The sequence below is a fragment of the Ornithodoros turicata genome, chromosome 3 (assembly GCF_037126465.1).
Source record: "Ornithodoros turicata isolate Travis chromosome 3, ASM3712646v1, whole genome shotgun sequence".
NCBI lineage: Eukaryota > Metazoa > Arthropoda > Arachnida > Ixodida > Argasidae > Ornithodoros > Ornithodoros turicata.
Window position 1 is genome coordinate 4,951,618 of NC_088203.1, and position 16,818 is coordinate 4,968,435.

Consider the following 16,818-nt stretch of genomic DNA (forward strand, 5'->3'; position numbering starts at 1 on the left):
GTGTTCATTTCATTAGACACAGTTGACTCTCTACTGTCACGTCGGGTCAAGGGTAGTGAGGAGGTGAAAATGTTGTCGTTAGAAATGTCGGTAGAATATTCCCTAGTAACACGAAATGTTGCCGGAACGTTGTTGCAATGTTGCCCCCAAACGTTGTCAAAACGAGGCTAATGTCCTTTTGAAGCCACATCCTAGTAACGTTACATGCGAACGTTTCTCCGACATTGCCACAATGTTTAAATTCTTTGCAACGTTGCTGCGACGATACTGCCACATAATAACAACATGTTTTCAACATTGTTCCAACGTTGCTGCAATGTTCCTGGCAGCAATATTCGGTAAACGTTTTAGTGTGACGTTGACAAACATCTAGCAACGTTGCCACAATATTGTTGAATATTGTAAAACATTGCTCCACTATTTACAACATTCGCAACGTTGCTGCAACATTGTGGCAACAGTATGTGTTACTAGGGTTGTCATTTTGCAGCCGATAGATACGCTGTGACCTGAATGGTGGAGGCATTCTAGCAGGTGCTAATGGCGCAACATTTCATGTTTCAGGGTGGGAGATGGTGAATATCGGGCAAGAAGTAACTCCACCCCTGATTCGTAAGTAAGACGTTACGCCACTTTGGCATAGTTCCTTCTGGTCGGATAAGCTGTGAGACTGCACAGTCACGGGACGCTGAGATATGCACAGGCGTTCAGTGTCCCAACTTCTTTCGTAGGAGCGAAGACGAGCATCAGCTGATTGCTCAATACTGCCAGACATTGAGTGGCGAGCTTCCAGCATCTATGGTAAGCATCTGCCAAGCTCATAATTAGAGCCTGAAGTTTTCGGGAAATATTTTTTTTCTAAATTCGGGGGGTAAAAATCGGGTAAATAAACATGTCCACTAAATTCATGCGAATTCATGTGGAATAACTTCCAGTATGCTAAATTCGGGGAGAAATCGGGCTCAGTTACTCAAACTAACTGTGGTGAAAAAATGGCTAGGAAGCAAGCGAGCTGGTGAAGCTGATGCATAATGTAAAAACCCCGGAGACTAGGGACTAGACTTCGTGTTCCCTAGTCTCGGGGGGGGTTTTTACATTATGCATAACTGTAGTGATTTGGTACAAACGGTCATGTAACTGCATTTGTTGCCAAACAATTAAATTGGTACCTTTCTACAGACGTCCCAGTGAGGGCAGTTTGCCGGGTAAAAATCGAGTTTCACCCTAAAGAGGCAACCTTCAATTTGGGGTGCAAATTCGGGGAAGAATAGGGTAAAACACTAAAACTTCAGGCTCTACTCATGATATGGCTGCGATTTCAATGGTGTTGTCGAACGTGCGATTCTCTGACGTCTCACTTACTGGGCATTTACTCCCAGTGCAATTCATCGTTATTTCTGCAACCGAGAAGCCCCGCTCAAGTGATAGCAACCATTGATGCAGATCAGAGGGATGAATTGGAGCTCATGATAGAGGAACTGGAAGAAGAGAACAGGTGAATGGCAGTTCTTTTCTTTGTTTGCAGTTGTAATATAAAAGAAATAAAGAAGCAAACGTGTAGAGACTGCTGCTATTTTTCGGCGCTTGCTGCCGAAATGTTATTTTTGACACAATTTTTTTGGGGGGAAAAGTGTAGTTAATGTCAGTAAACGTGATACCGGCGAACCCCCATATATCGTACATGAAAGGGACGGCAAAATAGTTCGATGTACCGATAATTCGAATGTATCAGATGTCAGTATATTAGCAGTGACTGAAGCACTCGCGCAACACTAATCCCCAGAACGAAGAAAAAAAGTAGCAAAATACAATTCACAATCTATTTAACAGCAAAAAAATTGGTGGCCTTAGCTCGTGGTTTGTTGCGGGCCACGAAGTTCAGCACACGTGTTTCAATCAATCTACGTACGCTAAACTGTATTCTTCCATTGCTACGCAGCAGCGATGACTAACTTGGAATGCAGTGCAATTATGCGACATTTGTAACCATAGTTACAGGTGTAAATTGCAAGTATGAATCCAGCATGTTGCAGAGTAGACAGTATTGCTTGTAAGTATGTTCGTAAATAGTGAGTTTTAGGATTTCGTTTGCTGGAAATGCAAATGCAAAACGTAAAGGCTATATTGGACGCAAGGGGTCTCTCCGCGCATTGCTTATAGAATGGCATTCACGCGCCGTTAGGGCTAGAAGTGAAGACTTAAGAAAGAACGGAAAATCAAAGACACAGAGGAATTACTTCTTCTAAGCATGGTTTGTTGTTCCTAATAAAAATATAAGCTATCGCAAGACAACTCACGGTTTTCTCGCGAATTACTTGGATACATTTAGCAGACGACATAGTACTCTTGCTACGTTCAAAATGCTCAAGCAGTTTCTCCTAAGCAACTTCCTTCTCTCTAATGCAAGGCTCCCGAGCCCGCTATTCTAAAACCCCTTAATATCCAATTCAAACAAAGAGTCCCGAGGCCCCATTCTCGTCAGAGTAATCGACCTCGGTTACTTTTGTCTCTCGCCTGTCATTGGTCGTTATGTGAAGAAGGCGTGAAGAACAGGGGTCAATGGCACGAGCCCTCAACCAATCGTTGAGCTCTTAATCCTGCTTTCTTCGTTATCATGAAGAGTGCAGGATCAAGAGCTCGACCATCGGTTGAGGGCGCGTGCCGTCGACCTCTGTTCTTCACGCCTTCTTCACGTAACAACCAATGACAGGCGAGAGACAAAGTAATAGAGGTCGATAACTTTGACAAGAACAGTGCCCCTTGAGTGATTGTGTCCTTTCGATCTGTCTGCCAGCCATTTCCTCCGTCACTAAAAACAAAAAAAAAGCACAATCGCCTCTCATCCCCGCACAGACACCTACAAGCGGAGTACGAGCAGCTACAAGAGCTCCAAACCTTGGGCACCCCACTGAGCCCCACGGTGAGCAGTCAGGGAGACGAGGAGATCCGTGCCGTGCCCGCCACTCGGGACGAGGAGATGCTAGCCGAAGCCAAGCTGCTCAGGCAGCACAAGGGCAGGCTAGAGGCGCGCATGCAGATCCTGGAAGACCACAACCGACAGCTCGAAGCTCAGCTGCACCGGCTCAGGCAGCTCCTGGATGAGGTACGCTTAAGGTTCGTTCACCGAAGTGTGCTTTAATCCGGCGGTGCCGCTCTTTTCATTGCGAAGCCGTCTCCGCGCGGAACGTCGCTCTCGTTGTCCCAGCACAGCTCCCCTTACACGACGCCCGCTCACTCATTACCGAGGAACAGGGGCCTGGCCCCGGAGTCTTCGAGGAACGGGAGGCTTCACGACCACGCAGGTAACGGATTGTTCGATTGCTCAGCGTCTGTTTTTTTTACGAGACGTTTCGACGCCTACTCGGCACATTATACTTAGGGCCTGACTTTTTAGGGTTAAACCCGTATCCGCCCGATATTTACCCCCCGAACGAAATCTGTAAAATTCGGGTTTAACCCGAATCTACCCGAAAACATCCTGGTCGTGTGGCACACTCATAAGCGTGCATTAAAATAAAGTTTGATAACATTGCTAAACATTAGTTCCATGTTAACACAAATTTTTATTAAACAAAAAAAAATCCCCCGAATACACCCGAATTTCTGACGACAGAATATGCCGTAACGGGATTTAACCCGAATACACCCGAATTTTCGAATGAAAAATATCACCCGATATTTACCCCCCGAATTTGGCCAAAAATAAAACCCGAAAAAGTCAGGCCCTAATTATACTTAGAGCCTGAAGTTTTCGGAAAATATTTTTTTCTAAATTCGGGGGGTAAAAATCGGGCAAATAAACGTGTGCACTAAATTCGTGCAAATTCGGGTGAAAGAACTTCCGGTACGCTAAATTCGGCGCTAAATTCGGGGAGAAATCGGGCTCAGTTATTCAAACTAACTGTAGCAGTTTGGTACAAACGGTGATGTAACTGCATTTTTCTGCCAAACAAGTAAGTTAGTGCATTCCTACAGACATCCCAGTGAGGGCAATTTGCCGGGTAAAAACCGGGTTTCAACCTAAGGAGGCAACCTTCAATTCGGGGTGCAAATTCGGGGAAGAATCGGGTAAAACCCTAAAACTTCAGGCTCTGATTATACTTATCGGAGCCCGAAGCTTTAGGGTTTAACCCGTTCCTTCCTCGAACTTTTACCGTAGTTTGTTTTGGGTGAAAACTGTTTCTTTAGGGCGAGACTCGATTTTTTTCACCCGGCAAAATTGCTCCCACTCGAAAACATCCGTAGGAATACACGCTAGTTTGTTTTGCAAGAAACGTAAATTACATCATCGTTTGTACCAAACCAGTACAAATCGTTTGAATAATACAGATGGAATTTAGCGAATTTAGAGAGAATTTAGGTTACTGGATGTTTTTCCACCCAAATTTGCATGAATTTAGAGCCCCCTTCCCCCCCCCCCCCCCCAATTTTGGAAAAAAAAATTTTTTTGAAAACTTCAGGTTCTAATTATCAGTGATGGCCAGTAGTTAACTACATGTAGTTAAACTACTAGTTAAACTACCAGATTGTAGTTAAAAAGTAGTTATCAACTACGTGCAGAAACGTAGTGGCAACTACTAGTTAAACTACTATTTTGAGTAGTTAACTACAGTAGTTAGGTTACTGAAGGCACAAACTACTTTCGATTTTGCCGCAAGCTGTACGGCATGATTGTGCTTCCGACTTTTACCTTATTGAGCTACTTATTTGATGAGAACGGAGGTGCAGAGCAATTGTGTCGTGCATGTGTACTTAATCTTCACTTTTAATGTATGTCCAGTGAAGCCTCATTTGCTGTGAAGTAATTCTGCAACTTAGTTTATCGCGTAGGCACAGAAAGAATCTCGCCGCAAGCTTTGTATTTGACTGTCGTAGCAGTGGCTTGAGCCAAAGTTTATCATTCCGTGTGATTCATACTTAGGTGTCCAAGAACACTACAAGGGATTGGTGTTGATGGACAACGTTAAGTAGTTATAGATGTAGTTAAACTACATTGCAGTAGTTAAAGAAGTAGTTTTAACTACTCCCCTAAAAAGTAGTTGAACTACTAGTTAAACTACTCCATCGTGAAGTAGTTAGTAGTTATAGTTAAACTACTGTAGAAGTAGTTAGTGGCCATCACTGCTAATTATTTATGAAGTACTACAGAACTTTGTCAAATGTGTTTGAATTCCACGCTTAAGGTGCTGCTTCAGTTGCATGCCTGTGTCTTTCACATTGTTTGTTATGGTTTTGGTGCTTTTAATGTTTGCATTGCATATCTATACGTAGTTGAAGTTTGTTGCAATGGATTTGACTCATGGATTTGATTTTTATTTTGTTCGCATTTTTGTAATCATTTCAGAAATGTCTCCTGTTCAGTGTTTCTAGCTTTCGTCAGAGATGCCTTGCACATGTTTTTTTTAAACAGCATGTAGCACTTGCTTGTTGTTGGCTGAATTGTTGTGTCCTCTGCGTATTTTGTCTAAATTTTCATTTTGGTGGTAAAAAAATAACTTATAAAATGTATATATGTAAAAATGCATAAAAATATGTAAACATTACATATTTATACCAGAACGTTACTCTTTACCCAAGTCCATTTATAAGGCACCTGTCCGTAGCAGACTTTTTGTAAACTATGACGTCGTCTTATAGGCATCCTTTGACTATAGCCACTAGCTCATAGCTATGAATAACTATAAGTTCAATAGCTCAATACAGACCTGCTGCATTCGCAAAACTGAGCAAGGCACAATAAGATTAATCAAAGAGAGCATAATGTATCACAAAAGAACATCTCCTTCAAAAATATGTACACAAGCGTACATCACTAGTTCAAGGTTCAACATAGTCCAGAGGGTGCTGTAGCTACAGTCCACTGTAGTATGTAGCCAGTGGTTTTAATCATACTTAGGGTTGTTCGTTTTCGGGTTTTATGGTTTTTCAAATTTGGGAGAGGGAAAAATCGGGTGCTATACCTATTTACACTCGAGAATTCGGGGAGAAATCGGAACTTGCCCGAGCTCCAGAAAAGCTGGTCTTTGACTCCTGCAGGAGGGGATCATAAACAGAGGACAAATAGATTGTCACGAATAGCTCTCTTTGCTGACATTACGATTCACTTTTCCCGACGGTTTATCTAAAACGACAAGTTGAAAGGACGCAAGGATTTCGGGTAGATATCGGGTTTTACCAGGGTGTCTACCAACCTGGAAAACCTGGAAAACAGGGAATAGTCAGGGAAATTTGATGTGACTGGAAAAGTCAGGGAATTGTCAGGGAATTTGGCTAAAAAGGAGCTGAAGTCAGGGAAAATCGCAGACAAGTGCCGTGATGATGCGCGGCGAATCGCGATTGCCGACCGGTGGTTGAGAGGCGATGCCGCAGCAACGTTACTGCGAGTAGCAGTTCACCAGTATGACAAGCTCTGACGCAGAAAAGTAGGCTAGCCTCACTAATACTTAATAAATGGTCTGTTTTAAATTGGATCTGGTATCAAAACGTATGGGCAGGCACCAAGTTCCCTTTTGTTTTTGTCAGGGAATTCGCTTGAAATAGTCAGGGAAAACCTGGAAAAGTCAGGGAATTTGAAGGCTGCAGTTTGGTAGACACCCTGTTTACCCGAATTCTTGAAAATTTGTTCAGGGGGGAACTATGGTTGAAAAATCGGGTTTAAACACGAAAACGAAGAACCCTAATCATACCGCATTATTGACAAAAAGCGGCACCTGTGCCTCCTGAGGTTGCAGCTTTCAATCCCAGCATCACTGCCCGAGCCCTTCCTCACCCGCTCGCAACCCTGCACGAAGCCACAACTGAACGCGATTTTTATTTTCCAGCTTATTTTTTTATTATTTTGTTCATTTCCCTGAGCTGCACTGTTTCGTAGCATCTGCAGGATCGACCCCCAGGCATGTCTCGGGCATGATATCCCACTTCTGCTCCACTCACACCGTCTACGGGACTAAACTTTTACCCTTTCGATGTTCAGGTGCTTCGGTCGTTTTACACACTCCAAATTACCACCACATGGTGGGACCTGGCTACGGCAGAATCATCGGCGACTTCAACGATGTAGGCAGCGACGACGACGAATACAGTGAATCAGAGAATGGAAGAAACCTGCATTTGTGATGGACCCAGACGTCTAGTTTGACTTCCAACTGTCTGTGTCCCGTACGTGTTGCTTGCTAAGTTGAAACTTTTCTTCCAGCAAGAATCCTACAAGCCCTTCAGTCAAGGTGGCTGCGACAAAGTATTGTCCTCAGGGATCGCGTGTATTCCGTTGTCCTTGTCGATGCCAACGGGATGATCAATACTCTTGTTGTGTGTGTATGTGTGTAGCTTGGTTTGGGGCTTACGTCACGAGCCGTTTCTTTCTGTCGCCTGGGTCGTACCTTGAATTATTTCTAAACCTTCAGTTCCCCCAAAAAATTCTCTCACCATTCCGTGGCGGTGTTAGATTGCAATGCAATGTAATACTGGAATGAATGCTGGCAATGAGGGCACGTTAGTAGACATAATTTATGATAACTCGAGCTTCAAAGGATGAAACAGGTTGCCGACATTCATGATGCAGACGTATAAGACTCCTGCAACAGTAACAAAGGGTGACGTCACTCTAATGTGATGCTGATGCCCTTAGCATTGCGTTTTTTCCTTAGGGGGTCTGTGAAGAGATTTCTTTTTTTGCTAATTTCCATTTGACATAAACGTTCTTCAACACACAGCCAAAGCTTTATGTTTGCCAATAGAATGGCTCTCTCACGAGAGAATTTAAGCGAAGTAGCGAAGGTTATATACGCCGGGCGCCTTGCCACGGCGAGTGACGGTAGGAAAGCTGTGCAGAGAAACTTGACGCCGTACCTGGTTATGTCACCGTATGACCCATATGTCACCGTATGACCCGTATGTCGCCATATGACCCATATGTCGCCATATGACCCGTATGTCGCCATATGACGTTACTGAGCACGGGATGGTTTCGATCTCAGTTCGTGAAGGAACCGGAAGTGACGAAGGGAAGCGGAGAAGCTTCCTCCGCATTGTTTATTGGCACGACGCTGCTTTGCAAGCTGTGTCCAAGCCGAAGGTAACGAGGTACCTCGCATAGTAGTCAAGAAGTGAGAGGGGGAACGCGAGAGGGAGCACGAGCGTGAAGGAGAGGTACAGAGCGATTTTCGACCGCACGTGAATAAAACGCGGCACACTTTAATCGGGAACATTTCTGGTGTACGATTTCTCTGGCAGGAAGAACTGTTCGGCAAACAAAAATTTTACGGGGTGTTCGGACAGTTTCGTAGCTGCTTTACGGTGGAATTGACCGCCCGTGACCCTTGCGTGCAGACACATCCATGTAGTTCGTGGAATTGGTTGTAAGCGTTGCACACATGACAGTGCAGCTTCCAGTGTTGCTAACAGGCATTCCCCCTCAAGGGAGCTTCTCTTACGATGCCTCCTTTAACATTTCTCATTTTGAAGTGCACTTTTAGTGCCTTATGCCATCGTTTTATACCTGCCTGTGACTTTATTGCATGTTTGTATTTCGACAGCTGGGCAAAATGTTACCCGCCTTTTTGTATCAATTTCGCCAGTACAACATGCGACAAGTGAGAATGGTCCGATACGAGTGATTTTATATCTTAGGTGCAACAGAAGTACGTTTGGCAGATTGAGGTGCGCAGCTAAGTCCCAGTACCCTTTGCATCTCGTCGTCGCAACTCTTGGAAGCACTTCGAGAACACATTCTGAACCTTCTGTAAATATTCAGCGTTATTTGTGTCGCAGAAGTGCTGTGTTTTCACATAGAGAACGTTTCTGCGATGAGCTTTGGAAGTAAGAACATGTAGGTATAGTAACACACTGTACACTTGGTGATGCATTTCTGTCGGAAATGGCATTAGGACATGTTATGGGAAAAATTGCATGACGCAGGAAAATGTTACCCATCAGAAATCGTATTATCTGGGATTGTGGCAGTTTCATTGTGTATGGTAGGTATCTCCAGTCCCGAACTTGCAGTACATATGTGCAGTGGATATGACAACTGTATTAAATGTAACAACTTTTTTGCACGTGTTGGAGCATTACAGCTTTCAGCGTGCAACTGTTCACTGCGACTTGATTAGTCGCTGTGCAAACTTCCATAATGGGAGAAATGTGCAACTGTAAAAAAGATGTTGCTGTAAAAAAAAACTTGCATACCTTGTAACCTGGACATTCTTCTAACACTTTTGTACGAGCAGCTGTCTGTGCACAGGCTGTGTTTGGCCCTACCCTGTTCTGTGATGCCCTGTTGGATGTAGCATAGGCAACAATTCTCTTGTATATGACGTGTGAAAAATATCCTTAGTACTCGAGTTACTCCAAGTATCATGAAGTCCTGTTGACATTTAGAAGCGTGTAGCGCGTTTTAATGGATGTTTACCAGAAGAAATGCTCTGGAATGGTGGCATGATGTTCTTGTTCCAAAATATGACGCACTATTTGTGATGTAAGTGTGTGTGGACGAATTTCCCCTCGTGAAAAATGCAGTGAAGCTCCGATGATGCGAATTCCACAGAAACAGAAAAAAAAATATCGTATTATCCGAGAAATCGCATTATCCGAAACATCGCATTACCCGGAATTTCGTATTACCCGAAAACTCGCGTTATCAGCGAGATTGCACTATCCAGAAAATCGTACGATGCTCAAGAGCGCAAAAAAAAAAAAGAAAAAAAGTCACGTAACGAGTATAATCGGTGTTTCAGTGCATTTTATTCCAAACAAAACTATACTTGTAACCTCATGATGTGTTTTGTGTCAACGTCTCTTTTAGGCGGCCACGATGAGAATGGAATACCACTGTCTCCTAATGAGGAATAGCTGCGTCGTTGACGTGTCGCATCATGCTTTAGGAACGTGATGATTCAACATGTTCTACGCTGCATGACCATCCTTCTTTTTCATGGACAGTATGCCTTGGGTGCCATGACCATATCAGACTTGTTTTTCGCTTTTGTATTCATTCTGCCCATTCTAACAGCAGGATATCATTCTTCCTAACATCATTGGTATCGTGGGCGACTGAGGTTCCAAGGGGTCATGACAGGTGACCAAGGAAGCTCAGACGTTGTTTCACCTTTTACTGTAACTTGCATGATATTCGATGTATCATTGCATGAGAGACGTTCATGCGTATCATGAGAAACATGTGCAAGAATGTGAGTGTCGTGCAGTTTTTGTTTGAGAAGATACGAGGTAGCGATCTTTGTGCAAGGTAGTATGAATGCCTGTATAGTGAACTGAGCCTGTACGGCTTCGGTAAAGCAATAATGGCGATAGGATTGTGCTCATCATTACGAGATATATAAATATATATATATATTCACTTTTATCACTTAGGTCATGTACATCACAAGAGAGAGAGAGAGGCATAAGTAACGTTTATGTGTTATATCATGACATCTCATGGATACAACATAGTATGTAACCGAGACATATGAGAGTTACATTCTGGCACACATGACATCAACATCTGCTATTTGGTTAGTTAGGAGCACATTTGGGTAGTCCAAAGTTGCTGACCGGGCGCCTATTTTACTTTCGTGCTGTTCGTTAGAAGTTCATTTCATGCAAAGTGTTTTATCCTTTAAATAGAGTTTTTGGGGCGTGGTGAGAATTTCTATAGCGCTTTCATGAATTGATCCATTTGTTCGCTGTACAGTTGAGCACGGATATAGCGAATTCTTTGTAATTGAGACGATCGTTTTGGCACGCGTTCGCGACATCAAAATTGAAATTAAGCTTACTGTAAATGATAGTTGCATCAAAATGACGTGAAGCAAAATTGCCTCGCAATACACAAGTGTTTCGTTATTGACGAAATGACACTATAACGAAAACGGTAAAACTCAGCCAAATCCGTGTATCATGGACGTTGAACTCGACTGTACCGCATTAAATTTGGAATGCAAATTGAATCGACGTGAGATAGCACTCTTGTATATCCGTACGTATGTTGCAGTTGTCACAATTACTTTCCAATTACTTTCAATCATCATCAGTTTCATACATCGGATTACCGCGTCAGTTTTTTCACGAGTACCCCCTGCAAGGTAGGCTCCCCAACCATGTAGGCCTTGCCAACATATCTTATCAGCTCTGTGCCACTAATGATAGCAGTTCATGATCCCAGGTACATTACTGTACGATGGATAAAGTATTGATGTCGTTCTGTGTACATTTTTTTTTTCTCTGGACGTTATACGCCTTCTGCCCACCGTAGGAACACGAGTAGTAGTATATGGAGCAGAGCTGCTTTTCTTCCTTGTCTGCGTGATTGTGCCTATTTGTTTCAACTGATGGTGAAAGAAAAAAACTGTGGGACTCTTTTAGGAGACACTGTGAGACATTGCTATGCTTTTGTATCAGAGCTGAAGTATAAATCTTCTGTGCTTCTCGGACGAAATGTTAGACGCGTGGAAGCACCCGTCTCGTTTCGTTTCTGTTCTTTTACATGAAAATAATAAAAGAATGTTTTGCCAACTTGGGTACTCTGCTTTTTCTTGTAAGCAAGCGACTATACTCACACGAGGGATACTCCCCAGAATATTTCGGAGGAAGATGCGAAAAGCATCGTATCTTTCCGCTGTCACGTAAGCGCACAGCGTCGTGTGCTTTCGTTGTATCCGTGTCGTTTTGTCGTTATAATCCCCCGTCCTGTCGTTTATATCGAATATTCCACGGTACAGCCGTGGCGATATTCGTTAGTGAGTGTCGACTGCTAACGTCATAATGACCTTGGTAGACAGACTGAAACCGAAACAAATCGGAAGGGGCGGGCTGGGTTCCACGAATGGGCACTTGTTCGCTGCATCCGATTGAAAGAAAAGTTGGACCGAAGGTCGCGTCTCTTTCAGGGACCATCGTAATCCCGTCAAGACCGTGGCTTTCGGGCGCGACCTTGTTCGCCCTTAGTCTCGAGCCTAGTTCAAGTCTACCAAATTGGTGGCGCTGTCGAACACCATGACGTCATTTGTTTACAAACAGGAAGAGGTCCATTGTTCCTGCATTTGTATCGTTTATAATGCCCTGCTTTGTACGCGCGTGTAGTAAACGAACTCCCCATAGTGATACAGAAATAAGTTGATGTAAAATAAGATCGCGTCACAAAATAAAGTTGTTCTCAGGAAGGAGAAAAGGCGGCTGACTTTGGACAACAGGATAAGACAAGGTGTTTTGAAGGGGCTATCGCATCCGTCCCGGTAGATTCGAAAACTATAGTACCGTTTTACTCCGCGTTCATCACTGATGATAACGCCGAAAATCCGACGCGAATTGGTGCCGCTGTTCCTGTGAAGTTTGATGTAACACGTGGCAAGAGCAGACGACGCATATTGAGAGTATTCCGGGATTCCCTCTCTGTAAACGTCACCCGGACAAGGCCAATCAGTGAGCGCCCTTCGGCGCGGAAGAGACCAATCAGGGAGCGACCAGAGGGACCCTGGTAGCCTTGGCAACCGACTGGCGTGCGGGCGGGTAGGACGGCGTCTGCTCCGTGGTCGGATTGCGGAATGTTATTTCGTACCGATGAGAGATGGAGGTCACAGAAAAGGTTAGCCAGCTGTAGGACTCGTACCCACATCTTCTGGATTACCGGTCCAGGGCTCTACCAATTGAGCTAAGCTAACAACACCTCCCCGACGACTTCCAAGGGCGCGTCATCTGAAGGGACACATCAACCACTCTCTCTCACTCATCCCCCTTTCACTCTTACATTTTTCTCACTCATACGTACAATCATTCGACGGGATCGACGCAAGCGGCAGCTGTTGAACATGAGAGAAATTATGTTCTGAGGCTGGAACAACATGGAAAGGACAAACACACAATTACGTCGTTAATTTCTTAGGCAATTTGAGGCTTTGTATCTGTTTGTCCTTTCTATGTTGTTCCAGCCTCAGAACATCAGTTCTCTCTCGTTATTTCTTGTGAACGTCGGACGTGTTCGTACAGCCAGGAACGTGACACCGTGTTCCACGCAACATGGTTACCTCAAAACTAACACTGGTAAGCGAAAGTCTGCGTATTTACCGAGGACTTTTCACCAAGTTGACTGTGCAGCGGTGACGAACATATCAGCCACCAGCTCGCGTGGCTCAGTGGTTAGCGTGACTGGGAGGTACCCGGGTTGGAATCCCGGTGCCGGCTGTGCTGTCTGGCGTTTTTCCTGGGTTCTCCGCAGACACTTTCAGACATATGTCGGCACAGTTACCTTGGAAGTCGGCCCAGGACGCCCACATTTCCTAGTGCGTCAGTCGCGACGTTGCCCACCTCTGTGAGGCCGACAACAACGAGCTCTTTCAGCCACCGCAGTACCGGTCCCAAGAATGTCACAAGAATACAATTTCTTCCCTGCGATATTCCCACAATCATTTACACAAACTGAACACAGTTGTGGAATATCTCACTTGAAAACGAAGGTGGGATCATAAAAACGACTCGAAATTTGAAAAAAAATCTGACTCCCATCGAGCGTCGATGGAAGTATTTTTTTTTCTTTCTTTCTCTCGTCGGCCAACGTGACCGTGCATTACTCATATCATTCCTGGGCTGTTTCCAGACTCTCAGGAGATAAGCAGGTGATCGCTGTTTCTTTCCATCCGTGTCCGAGTAATCTGATCCCGAATCTTCTTCGTTGGTTGTTTTGTTTCGGGAATGTACCCCTGTCACACGGGCAGTCTTCAATGATCATTGAAACCAATCGTCATTGAAAGTGCGTGTAGCGCCACCTAGCGTGTAACGTGTCAACTTCCCAAAGAGTATTGGATTCAGTGTTCCCCGACAGGTTGACACGTTGCGCGCTAGGTGTCACTACACGCATTCTCAATGGTCACTGGTTTCAATGATAATTGAAGACTGCCCGTGTGACAGGGGTGTATACCCCTGTCACGCGGACACTTTCGATCCGCATTGAGCCAATGCTCATCAAGCTCAATGCGGATCCGGCGCTGCTACACGGACACGTTCGAGTAGGAACGAACTCCGATCCTGCTTCACCCGATCCAGTTTGCTAAACGGGATTGAAATTCTCGAGACGGATTGAAGACCGCCATTGGCATCCTCGAACCCAGCGAATCTGTAGTAGTCAACAAAAACATTACATTAATTTGCGAATGTTTCTATACAAGCCCATGGAATTTCACGGTTACGGTTTTAGTCTAGGTATGACGGGCGACTGCGTTTGCTAATTCGTTTAATCTCAACCACTCTCGACACCGCGCCTCCCGTAAAGGCTTAGCAAACACCACAATGCGGATGCGGTTTTTTCCCGACTTTTTGGTGTGAGAGAGATTTACTAAACGACTTTTTAGGAACATATTTGTCAATCGCAGCGTACTGCTGCGGGTCTGTTAGCGCCGCCTGTTGACAAGCGAACCTTTCAATACACATTGAGTTGGACCATGTAGCAGCATCGCTCATGAGAAACTCGATGCGGATTGGATTCAATCCGCATTGAAAATGCCGTGTATTACACAGCGGCTGCGACCAGCCTGGTATACTACTTGTCCGCTCCATGCAGGGTGACGTAACGCGTTGGCCTTCGGAGGGAAAAGTTTCTGCGACTCCTCTCCACGGTCTTGTTTCGGTTTCGGTTTGATTGCTCGCTTATTTGAGGCATAATTCGTCACATGAGAAAGAAACGAAGTTGATGGCAGGTATGCTGTGGATGAAAGAAGAAAGTCACTGAAAATGTTAGCCTGCTGTACACTCTAAGAAAAAACGGAGTACTTTTACTCCTTTTGTGGAGTAATTGCATTGCCACAAAAAATAGTCCCTTTCGGGAGTAAATGCACGGGAGTAAATGAGTGTCACAGAGTGAAGACCGCATTTCACGCGCTGTTGTAAGAGTCCCAGGTACATAATTGGTGCGCATGCTTGAAAATATTTTGAAGCAAACCGTCAACCGTGATATATCGAGTGATATAAAATCTTGCGCCATACTAGGGCACAATTTGCGAAGAAAGATGCGCTAACTGTTTCTTCCTCTGTATGTCTGGAAAATTGCTACGTTGTCCGAGTTATACAGCCTTATGTCGTTCAAATTAGCCAAGGGCACATATTTACGTAGACTGTTGCATTCAGGAGACCATTCGCGAAGTTTAGTGACAATTTGCAGTCCTGGGGACTAAATGTTGGGTTAGGGGACTAAAATGGGGAGTAATTGCACACTAGGGGAGTAGAAGCTGCAATTACTCCCCGTTTTACTCCTTTTTTTCTTAGAGTGTAGGACTCGAACCCACATCTTCTGGATTGCCGGTCCAGGGCTCTACCAATTGAGCTGAGCTAACACGCCTCCTCAGTGACTTCCAAGGGTGCGTCATCTGAAGGGACAAGGGGGAGACTTTGTATGTATTTGCCTTTTCTATGTTGTTCCAGCCTCAGAACATCAGTTCTCTCATGCTATGGATGTTACGCACCAACTACCATGTGCAGCAATTTTGGTCACCGGTAGTTCCGAAATATCCCTTTAAGGATGTGCGACAAGTTTTAAAATGCTTTCGTACAACGACATTACGTTTCCTAAAATCGCATTTTTTCTCTCTCTCTCTCTTTCTGTCTTTGTTTATTTCCCTAAACTTTCAGGCGCTCCCTAAAATACCCAAGTCTTTTTCCCTCTCCGATACCCGTAAATCATTGAAGCAACCCTTTCACTTTCTCTCTCTCTGAAATTGACGTTTGATTACTGACCCCCGAGCTGTAACAGGGAACGGACGTGCCTTGCATCTGGAAACCTCGGGGATTTATTTCAAAAACTTATCCAAGTTTATCCACTTTGAAAAATGGGGCCAAGTTCGATCTCTATCTAAGGCTGACATTGGGGATGGCACGGAGGGAATATATATATATCTGTGGAAGAGGGTGGCAGGAAGGGGGCATAGCGTTATGTGCAGTCGCAAGATAATACGCCACATTTGTAATGGAGCTAACATATAAATGAAAATAAAATAAAAATAAAAAGGCTGCGTGGAAGTATATTGGAGAAGCAGTACGACTAGAAACAATACAAACTCTTTTTTTTTTTTTTTTTTTTCAGTTATCCGGTATTTCGAGAAGCGTAAAACGCCCGTGGCCAAACACCTTCAGTCTTCCTTTATAAGCCTGGTATGTGCGCGTTGCGATCAACTTACGTACTTCTACGGTCATCGACTTCGTCACATTTGTTTTTGCACTTGTTTTTATAAGTTTGAAGTCACCTAGGATGTTTACTCATACAAAACGCTTTCTCAAAAGAGTATATTTTATGTTCCTATATTGGCTATTAACGGCATAGCCTACTAAATAGTACACCAGCGATAATGAGTGGATACGAAATACAGAAGAAAAAAAAAAGTGAATAGGCGGGCTACACAACTACAAGCACAAACCAACTAACAGAGCATTTCACATTCTCTGCTCTGCACACATATGCTCTGGTCTCCCTTCAAATCCGCGTATTGATCTTTCGCCTTTGGGCCAGCATCTTTCGCGGTGGAGGGAGGCGAAAGGGAGCCGGTCCTTCATATTTGGAGAAGGGCCCCTTGATAACGCGGTCCGCCCCTGGGTGGGCCGTGTCTTTGAACGCGCGGCCGATAACAAGGTCGTCGGGGCAGTACCGCTTGCGGTGCTGTTCCAGGAAGATCTTTTCTTGATCTTTCACATATCAGTTTCACATATCAGTTGAGCGAAATGGGAACGTTTAGAGAAGAATCGGGAGCATCGTTAACAGCATACAATTTATTGTACCGTTTCTGCATTCAGATAACGGGAGAAAGGGACAACTTGCAACTCGGATAAAATAATTGATTGATT

At 44.3% G+C, this 16,818-nt stretch overlaps 1 protein-coding gene across 6 annotated transcripts in view; it reads left to right on the top strand.

Annotated features, from left to right (window-relative positions):
* Window positions 1-11,511, top strand: part of LOC135387862 (dystrophin-like) — a 281,706-nt gene extending 270,195 nt beyond the window's left edge. For 5 of the 6 annotated variants that reach the window (XM_064617042.1, XM_064617043.1, XM_064617044.1 and 2 more), the window contains 6 exons: window positions 565-612; window positions 732-801; window positions 1,380-1,495; window positions 2,854-3,103; window positions 3,170-3,302; window positions 6,974-9,794. In XM_064617042.1, coding sequence (XP_064473112.1) covers window positions 565-612; window positions 732-801; window positions 1,380-1,495; window positions 2,854-3,103; window positions 3,170-3,302; window positions 6,974-7,116 — 760 coding nt within the window. In that variant the 3' untranslated portion in view covers window positions 7,117-9,794. The other variant, XM_064617045.1, reaches the window with a different exon arrangement.
* The last annotated feature ends 5,307 nt before the right edge of the window (window positions 11,512-16,818 follow it).